Source organism: Melospiza georgiana, chromosome 3 (genome assembly GCF_028018845.1).
Source record: "Melospiza georgiana isolate bMelGeo1 chromosome 3, bMelGeo1.pri, whole genome shotgun sequence".
Lineage (NCBI taxonomy): Eukaryota > Metazoa > Chordata > Aves > Passeriformes > Passerellidae > Melospiza > Melospiza georgiana.
The window spans coordinates 60,132,372-60,142,675 of NC_080432.1; the positions used below are offsets into that span (position 1 = coordinate 60,132,372).

A 10,304-nucleotide genomic window follows, 5' to 3' on the forward strand; every position below is an offset into this window, starting at 1 on the left:
ATGTGGCTCTGGCTCTGGGCTCAGCACGGAGGGGTTGTTTGGTCAGCTAAATCTGCATCTGACTGCAGCCAGCAAAGAGAAGGGGGCCACCCTCATATCCCTTGTGCGGGCGGAAGAACCAGCCACAGCTTTTAACCAGGTAGCACCAATAATTTCAGCAATGTGACAAGAGATGCTTCAGTGCAAGCAAGCCAACAGAGACTGAAGGTGTTTGGCTTAACAGATGAGTGGTCACTCTGTATGTTCTCCTTGTTGGGCTTGGGCCGCTCTGGGTACCCCTGACTGTGCTGCCCATCACCTTCATTCACTGGGTAGACCAGAAATTTACTTGGTGCAATTCTGGAGAATATGAAGTTGCTTTTTGCTACTTTTGCACACTTATTTCTGAATTACTTTGACAATAAATGTAAGTGAAATTGAAACCTCTTTCTGGATCACCTGCTACAAGGCACTGTCCTGACAGCTTTCAAAAAAAACAAACTGCTTCTCCGAAAATAAAAGCCCTCACCAAAATAGCAAATAACAGGAAAAGAGTAGTCAGGCATCATTAGAACTGATGAGTGACAGAATTTCAGAATTTATGTCTGTATACACACAGGCACATAGTAGAAAAGAGGAAACTATTAAAAAAATCTGTTTCCAGGTACTTTGCAAACAGCATGTTTCCTTAAATGACGGGATGAAATTTGCTATGCTTGTTAAGTTGCTATGGCATCTGAGCCTATCCAGTAAAACTTGACAGATATTTATCTGGGGCTGAGAAACCACAGAGCAGATTGAAAATCCCCTTTGTGTCATTTCCTGTGAGATAAGTCTGAAGAACCAACTCACGCATGCAGCCTGTCTGCGCACAGCAGCCTGGCATCGCTCACCAGGCAAGTGACACCTGTCTGACATAATGCTGGGAGGGTGACGAACATCGCAGGGGACACTCTGCTGCTTTTATAGTTAAGAGCGGAGCAGAAAATGCTTTAATGCTGAGAGAAGGCTGGGCAGTCTCCTCAGAGAGAACACAGCTAATCTGCTGGCCTCTGCTGTGCTCTAGGCAAAGGATCGAGATGATTGCATGTTCTTCCTTAATGCTTGTGTTTTGTTGGTGCTAATCTTTCCCTCCCTGAAGCTGATGCCTGTGGGACACAGCTGGGAAGACAGGATCATCAGACTTAAAGGAGCATAAATACTTGCTAGAATGGCACTGGCCGGTTCAATTTCCAGCAAAGCAGCATCACCGCACTCCAGAAAAGTTTCTGCAGCAGGAGTGGAAGTGCACCAGAGCAAGATGGATTTTTTCTGCAAGCTGGGCTATGGTAAGCAGGACATCTGCAAAGTGCTGGAGAACCTGGGCCAAGAGGCCCTGGAGGATGATGTGCTGAAGGAGCTGATTCGGATGGGGAGCAAACCTCAGGCTCCGGAGGACCAGGCTCAGCCTTCCCCGCTGAAGCTGGTAGCCCGTGGGTCTGGGTCGTGCAGCACCTCCCCAGGGCTGAAGTGGCCTGGAGAAGATGAAAGTGATTCTTCTGACTCCCTGAGGCCCATTGTGATCGATGGCAGCAATGTTGCCATGAGGTAAGCTCATTTCCTGAAAGGCACCTCGCTTCCTCTGAAGCTTTGGACTTTTAAAACTGATGGCTTGAAGTGTGTTTTTCCTTCAGGTAAGAGGTGCATTGATGCATTTGATGTATGAACTATTGCTTGTTCCTGTTCTTTGGCTGATGCACGGCTTTTAAGGACCCGCTGTCTGGATGCCCACGGACATGCACATCACATGCAAACACTGGCTGGCTCTGCATTCTGACCTGCTCTAAGGCAGCCTCTGCCCACCGCTTCTGGCAGTGTCTCCCCCTTGGAGCTCACCAGTAAATTACACACCCTTTCCAAATGGGCACCTAGGATTTCTAAACCTGAGATGTTTCCAGGCAAAATCTAATGAACAGGCAGACAGACCACCCAACTAATCTAAGGAGAGGGGAAATAAAGGCAGGTGGCTGTGGTTTCTAACATTATCACAGTTTTACTGCTTTGTCCTGCAAGTAAATTCCAAAAGTAAATGGAAGCCAAATAGAAAACCAACTAAAATTATACAAGCTGGGAACATTTCCAGGTTTGTATAATTTTTGTTGGATTTCTATTTGGCTTCTGTTTTAGGTAAATATCAGGGCATTGATAGTTGACTTGTATTGAATAGATTCGTTTCCTCCTCAGTCAGTCTGTTTCTGGGAAATGTTGCATCAACCCCTGCTGGCCAATTACATTTCCTGAGCACAGCCCTGGCACTGTCAAAATGCTCTTACAGGTGGGGAGCCTGGCATGTCCCTGTGGATGGATGGGATGTCCCAAGGCAGCAGTGAGCTGGCCTCTGTTTATCCAAGCAATACAGAGCCAAGAGTCCAGGATGCTGTCCATCTGTTTTCTCTCTTAACTTCCCTGTCCACTCAGCAGGGCCAAGCCATCCCTGCAGGCTGGGACAGGGCAAAAGAAGCCTTCCTCCTTCTGTTGGCCATCCTGTGAGATGAGATGAGACCAAATCCCCTCTGGCTGGAGCGAAAAGTGGCCAAGCACATCCAGAGAAACATGAGACTAAGCTAATTATGCCATCTTGTGGGTGAAGGGAGAAATCCCAGACAAAGCCAAGAGGTTCCCTGCTCAAGGCAGTTCACGAGGAGTGGGAAATACACAACAGAGCAAATTTGTTTGGCCTCGTCTGGGCCATGAGCTTGGTAGCCAGGTGTTAGGATCTCCTGCCCTGCTCTGCCTCTTCACCCAAACCCCTCCTCAAGGTGTCTTTCTTGCCTCTCTGCAAAAGAGCTGAGCCCCCACTCAGGCAGTGTGGCTGGGCTCATCACCCACCCTGTCACTGTGCCAGGGTCAGTATTACCCATGGTGGGCCCTGGGCTCTGTTCCCAGCTCTTCAGGCACAGCAGCTTTAAGTTTCAGAAAGGCAAAGGTTTTACAGCTCTTCTCAGACATCCCAAACTCTGCCTTGATAATGAGTCTGTGGATGGTAGAGGAGACTATTGAGCTTGCCAGTTCAGCTGGTACTGAAAGGGAGCAGCTGCTTTCCTCTCCCGGCTGCCTTTCAAAGTGGTGCTGAATGGCATTTGCTTTGGCCAATGGGGTAGGCCTGGTCAGTGCTTTCAGCATCCTTGCTTTAATTTTTCTGGATTGCTGCTGACTGACAGAGAAGGACTGTTTGCAGATGTCAGGGGAAAGGGATGTTAGGTTCCCTTGCTGGGGAAAACTCCATCATCATCAATACCAACAACTATAGAAGTGCAGCAGAAGCAGCAATTTAAGAATGAAACAATAGAGAAGTTAGAGCTTCAAGGGGCAGTTGTCTGTGTGGACAAAAATATCTCAAGCATTTACATTTATTTCTTAGGATTGCTGTTTCTGGAGCATTTTAGAGTTGGCATTGAGGGCCCACTGTACAACATAAGGTTTTGAAAAGGAGGAATATGCCCCAACAAAGCAACTGGCTCAGCAGTCTCCAGCCATCAGTCAGCCTACCCAGAGAAGCTGAATGGAAAATGACCTTGCCTTCAGCCAGTTTCACTCATCAGACATCTCAGTACACTTGGTGTTTCCATCAGGTGTAATGAGAAATTTTGCCTCCTGCCAGCTTACCCATGGGAAGTTGAGCAAGGCCGGTGGAAAAAATAAATGGAGTTGTATTAATAGAAAAAGGGAAGTGTCATAACCACATTCACTGCACACTGCTGTCTCCCCTAGTGCTTACACTTACACCTAGTTTTAAAGCTGTGGTAGCCACAGAGGCCTGCTCCTAGGCCTTTCTGACAAAGCTTTGGCTGATGTTGTGTCATGACCACAAGGAGACTGGGCCATTTGCAGTTTTCAAAAGGAGTTGGTTTGCCTAAACTACCTCCCAGGGAGCTGGAATGGCACAATTTTAAAAGAATGCTAATGATGGATTAACTGCTGGAGTCACAGAGATGCCAAACTGCTGCTCCATTTTCTGAGAGATGGGCCCTGCAGGTCTGTGACCCTGTGCAGTGTACCCTGTTGCTGGCAAGAGGCAGAGATGAGACTGAGCTGTGACAGATCATGGCTGGGTTATGGCCCATGGACCCCAGGGTTTTGTAGGAATGGTGACTGGCAGGAGCCAGTGTGTGCCACAGAGGGAGGATGGGAAGCTCTGAGGGCCTTGCTCCATTGCACAGCAGTCCCTGGAGTTCCGTGGGGACCTGCAGCCCCCACACGGGCGCAGACTGGTTCAGGGGTTCAGCCACAGCTCTGGCTGCAGCGGTGTGGCAGCAGCTGCATCAGCTGACAATGAGAAGTTCCAGGGGCCTCACTGTCCTTGCTCCACTCGGCCTTTTGGCTGACCCACTTGTGCTTGAGTACTTCACTTTCTGCACGGGATTATACATACAAGTAGCCAATATTTAAGAAAGATGTTGCTGAACTTGGAGTCGTGGCATCAAAGATGTACCTGGACTGCTGTTTAAAGGCAGTTATATGAAAAAGTCACTCAAACTTCCAATTCAGTAGTCCAGATGATGTTATGAATATCCTGGAAAGATCCCATCCTTTAAAACCAAACAAAACAGCTGTTCTAAAATGGAGATTAGATGTGTCAAGCAGATCAGACCATTTATTATTGCTAAGGGTTTTGAATGACTTCCTATTGCCTTGGTAGCTCTTGATAGGCAGCCAGGTTTCTTCCTACAAATTGTGTTATTTTCATCTGTGGTCACCATTTCAGGACAGAAACTTTTATTGGGTGTAAAACCAGCTTTGGTTATGAGGCTGGTGTAGACAGATCCTAGAGATGAATCCCTGGGAGGGTGGTGGGAGACTCATTTAAGACTGTGGCATCACCCTTGACTGGTCTGTCAGTGCAGGTGGGTGGAGCAGCCAAGGGAGTCATTCCCAAGGGCCTTTGTAGAAGGGAAAGCCTGAGTGAGACTGGCAGATATGCAGAAAAGTCAAAGTACAAGGATGAGCATTCTGCAGATACTGTGAAGGCATTTATCCACTTAGGACTTTGGGTACAAATTTAAATTAAATTAATTTAAATTAATTAAATTAACCAATTTTAAAATTTTAATTTCCTTGTGCAGAGGTGGTTAACAAACTACCTTCCTTTACACATACACTGTGCTGCAGTCAAATTTTAGATAAGTGAATGTCAAGCAGTAGGAGCTTTCAGGGAAGGTTTAGGGACATTTAGAAGGATGTCACCCCCAGCTGTTTTCCTTGAGGTTATTTTCTGTCTGGTACTGCCTACTGAATTCTTCAGAACCCACCTTGCTGGCACTTCTAGAGCACTTGTCTTAGGGCTTTCCTACCTCTCTGTGCAATGAAGAAAATATCCAACAACTAGAGAAAGATAAAAGTGGGCCTGAGGTGCCTGTGGCTATCTCCACTGATGTCTTGTCCCTTTTTTGGTTCTCTGTATTTTCTATCTTTCTCCTTTTTTCTTCCCCCTTATTTTGTCTCATGTTTCCAAAAAAGATCACCAGTGGAATGCCCTGTGATCACACCTTCAGCCATTGAAATCTCCAATGGCCCTGTTACCACAGAAGAAAATTCCCACATTTTGTTTCTCACAGGAGCCTCACAGGTTTCTGCTTGTGCAGGAAGAAACTCTCACCCCTCAAACCTTTTTCAGACAAGGCATGTGAAGGGTTTTACAAGGCCCAAGATCTTGTTGGTACTTTAGAACTTAAGTCCATCCAGACACATATGGAAGGAATAGGCTTGGATCACAGAAATGGGGGATAAGATACCTCTATTTTTAAGTATCCAAACTATTTCAGATAAATCTTTGGCTCTGCTGGAGGAGCTGTTTGGATCTGTCCCACCAGGACACCGTGCCAGTTGTTTTCTTGGAAACTGGTGAATGACACAAAAGCTGTTTATTTTGCCTTTTCATTACTGGCTCAGTTCAAGAGAACTCTAAGCTTCATGAAAGCTTTGCCTCATCATCCTCCCTCTTTCTTTACAGTCATGGAAACAAGGAGGTGTTCTCCTGCTGGGGCATCCAGCTGGCGGTGGATTGGTTCCGAGAGAGGGGGCACACTGACATCAAGGTTTTTGTCCCACTCTGGAGGAAGGAACCCCCTCGACAAGACAGCCCCATTGCAGGTAGGCCACCATCCTGGGGTAATTTGGCAGCCATCAGGTGCAGTTTGGAGACAGAGGGGCTGTGAAGAGCCCGGTACAGTTGTTTTTCCTGTAAAGACAAGCACAGTGCAAGTTGTGTACCAGGCCTCCCTCACTTGAATGAGTCATTAATTCATTGCCCCATTCATGCTCCTGGCTAGCAGCTAAAAGTGCTTACAAGGCTTTGTTGCACTGCTTTAAACCTTCTGCTTAACAAGCACAAGGTGCTGCCAAGCTGAGTTAAAGAAGGCGTTTGTCAGCTTGCAATGAGTCTGTGGAGCCTTTGAGGCCTGCCAGGAGACAGTGATGCTCATTACTGCATGGCTGCTATCTGTCAGCCTGCCACCCAGCACAGAGGGTGCATGGGCTCCCTCCCCTTCCAGGAGAGGAAAATGCATCAGCACAAATCTGCAGAGGGGAGTGAGACTCGGTTTGTGGGGAAATATTTGGTCTGGAAATCAGCCAGGTTTGTGCCAGCAGCTTGGTGTCTGCAGATGAGGCAGATCTGCCTTCCTGCAGAGAAGGAATGGCAGGAGGTCAGAGAGTCCTCAACAGCAGCAGAAGAAGTTTATTTATGTATTTTATCACACACATTTTATCTCCACGCAAAGCTTACATCAGAGCTGGTTATGAGCCTTCTGGCATCTAGCAGGGTAAAAAGGGCACTGCAGGGATTCAGTATCAGACTCTGGCGTAGAATTCAAGGCACTTATTTTACAGATAAGACTTAAAAATCAAAAAAGGATGTCTCAGAATTTACAGGTTCAGTAAAACCTCTTTGTAAATAACCTAATTTTCAAGTTGTCAAATAACCACCGTTTGAAAATTGCACCATGATTTTCCTAAAGTGCTGAAATATCTTTAGATTGTTGTAGGTTTCTAGCAGATGTTTGAGACCTGGTCATAATTTATTATTTAGTTCCTCTTTCATTTTTTTTGCTTCCCTCATCTACTTCTACTTCCAATGCCCCCACCAGATCAGCACATCCTTGAGGAGCTGGAGAAGCAATCCATCCTGGTGTACACCCCCTCCAGGAAGGTGAAGGGCAAGCGGGTGGTTTGCTACGACGATCGCTACATAGTGAAAGTCGCTTACCAGAGCGACGGAGTCATTGTTTCCAATGACCACTACCGGGACCTCCAGAATGAAAACCCCGAGTGGAAATGGTTCATTGAGCAGCGACTGCTCATGTACTCCTTTGTCAGTAACAGGTAGGGGATGATGGTGTTATAGAACCTGGAATTTAAATATTATGGGCCAGCATCGGAGTACCTCCTATCAGTGGCAGAATGCATGAGCCTTTTTATGAAAGGATTTACTGCAGCTTTTCTTATCTTGTTTCTTGAGGGTCCTACTCCCTCAGCTTTGGTCTTAAAACCTCCCATGTCACTCTTCTATGAACTTTTGAATGGCAGCATTAATGACCAGCTTTGCTTCTTTCCAATCCAATTTGTGATGTTGAACCAAGGGCTGGTCTCTTTTAATTTCTATTTCTTGTAAGAAGCAGAATGAAATCCATGAGAGGAGGTTGGCTGGCAGTATTTTTAATTCCCCTACATGACCAAAAAGGACTTTTCCCTGTGTTTCTGCAGTCATGGCTTGCTAGAAGAGACAAGAAGCTGGTCTCTCTGGCCCTTCACCACCCCTGCTGAGAGAAGGTTTTCATTCTTCCACCATGCCCGCGAGGCTGGGCTGAGCGCTCCTCAGTCTCTTCACACTAACCTCTCTTCTCTCCTGAGTTTTTAATAGCTGAGGTGTCCAGGGGAGATGCACTTCACTGAGACATCCAGTGTGCACAGACCCGTGCTCACATCCATGGCTTCTTTTACTTTTCCAGGTTTATGCCTCCTGACGATCCATTAGGCCGGCACGGACCCACCTTAAGTAACTTCCTCAGCAAAAAGCCAGTGCTTCCTGAGAAAAAATGGCAGCCTTGCCCTTATGGTGGGTTTCTCCCCATGCTGTGAAGTGCCCCCTGCTTCCCAGCAGTGCTCTCCCTCAGCCACATGCTGTCCTGCTCTGTGTGGTGAGCACTTGGGCTGGGCTTGCTCCAAGGTGTGAGTGATGCTTTTCCCCCTCCTGCTTGAGTGGCTGCAGCCTCAGCAAAGGCAGCAGATGTTTGTGGTCCCTCCATCCCTGCCTGCACACAGCACCCATGGGCACTGTGGCTCTGCTGGCTGTCCTGCCCACACACACTTCTCACCTGGTGGAGTGGATTCTGCTGCAGCACTTGGGAATGGCCATCCAAACATTTTCCCTCTCTCCCCTCCTGACAGCCCCCCAGCAACGAGAAGGTTTCTCAGAGATAAGTCCCTGTGCCATTTTTTAAAGCCACCTTTTGCAGCAGCAGGCCTCTCAGCCCGCTGGGTGCAGGAACTGAAACATGAATATCAGACACTTCCAAAATAGCTGAGACTTCCTTTCACTGCTGCTTCACCCTGCTATTCATATCAGCAATATTTAAATCTGGAGTCAACAGTACTGAGTTTGAAAATAGTACTTCCTCTTTTTCTGTGTTTATCACACCCAGTGCTGGGGAGAAGTGATGTGTGCATTAGTTGATGTTGGTGCGAGTGACAGCTTCCTGTCTGATTTGTTTTTATCCTTTCAGGTAAAAAATGCACCTATGGCAACAAATGCAAATTTTACCACCCAGAGAGACAACATCAAGCTCAGCTTTCTGTAGCTGATGAGCTCAGGGCCAAAACAAAGGTCCCGTTACCCCAGGGGAAGGAGGAGGAGAGGTGTCAGTGCTCCCCTTGTGACGCCTGCACAGAAACTCTGCGGGAAGCCCGAGGCTGCTCGGGGCCCTCCCGCTGCCCAGGCCGGTCCCAGGGGGGCAGCTCGGAGCAGACATCCCGTGCCTGGCCCAGCAGCGCCGGCTCTGACCTGCGGAGGGACCCGCGCCTGCCGCAGCCCGAGCCGCTGCTGGAGAAGATGTCAGCGGTGTCCATCCGTGCGGACACCTACGGCCGCGGCTGGTCCCGCTGCACCTCTCGGGACAGGGGCGTCACGGACAGCCCCCAGCCCCGCTCCGACCTCAGGCACAAGCTGCTCTCACTCCATCCCCCTCGGGGCTTGGAGCGCCCCGGCTCTCCCGGGTGCCCTTTCCAGCGAGGAGCGCTCCCGGCCGTGCCCGGCGGGACGTGCCCGGAGCGCGGCTGGGCTCAGGAGCGCCCGGCTGTGCCCGGAGCAGGACACGGGAGCCGCTGCTTCCCTCGCGGTGCTCAGCACGAACAGGCCCTGGAGAGCCAGCAGCCTCTGCTGCGGCAGTGCCCGGCCCCGTGCCCTGCCCGGCTGCCCCCGTACGGCGAGCCCCATTCCCATCCCCATGCTCAGCCCCATCCCCACGCCCAGCTCCAGCCGCGCTGTGTGCCCGGCCAGGCCCCGGGGCAGGCCGCCCAGCTGGAGCCCAGCGACGGAACGGGATTATTCCAGAACGCCCATGCCTACCCCAGTGCCGCTTACAGGGACTACTGGCACACCCCAGCTGCAAATCCACCCTCTGCCCAGCAAATAAACATACACAGGGAGCTGTGCTCCCCTTATCCGTACAGTGGGATGAGCCAGGTGATGACTCTGTACCCCAGTATCCAGGATAAGGGCACTGGAGCACCTCCCCTGTGAAGACAGGCTCAGAAGTTGGGGCTGTTCAGCCTGGAGAAGTTTGCATGGAGACCTCATAGAAACCTTCCAGCGTCTGAAGAGAGCCTACAAGGAAGCCAGAGAGGGACTCTTGATCAGGAACTCCAGTGACAGCACACAGGGGGATGGCTTCAAACTGAGATGGGGTAGGTTTAGATTAGATTTGAGGATGAAATCCTTGATTGGGTGGGTGGTGAGACACTAGAACAGGTTGCCCAGAGAAGTTGTGGATGCCCCATGCCTGCAAGTGTTTAAGGCCAGGTTGGATGGGGCTCTGAACAGCCTGGTCTGGTGAAAGGTGAAAGGTGTCCCTGCCCATGGCAGCAGGGATGTTGGAACTGCATGATCTTTTATGTCCCTTCCAAGTCAAACAATTCTGTGATTCTATGATCTTGCCTGCTGGACTTTAATGATTGAAAGTACATTCAAATTTGTGAAACATCCAGAGCAAACCATTCCCAATCAGCACAAGTCCCAGGGCAAGAAGATGCTGAGGCTTAACTAACTGAGGCTTATCTGAGTCTTAACTAAC

At 49.2% G+C, this 10,304-nt stretch overlaps 1 protein-coding gene across 1 annotated transcript; it reads left to right on the forward strand.

Annotated features, from left to right (window-relative positions):
* Positions 1-1,183: 1,183 nt before the first annotated feature.
* On the forward strand, positions 1,184-9,754 carry ZC3H12D (zinc finger CCCH-type containing 12D). Its single transcript, XM_058021203.1, has 5 exons — positions 1,184-1,566; positions 5,969-6,108; positions 7,104-7,338; positions 7,965-8,071; positions 8,739-9,754. Exons 1-5 carry the CDS (start codon positions 1,190-1,192, stop codon positions 9,752-9,754), a joined length of 1,875 nt encoding a protein of 624 aa, XP_057877186.1. The 5' UTR covers positions 1,184-1,189.
* Positions 9,755-10,304: the final 550 nt, after the last annotated feature.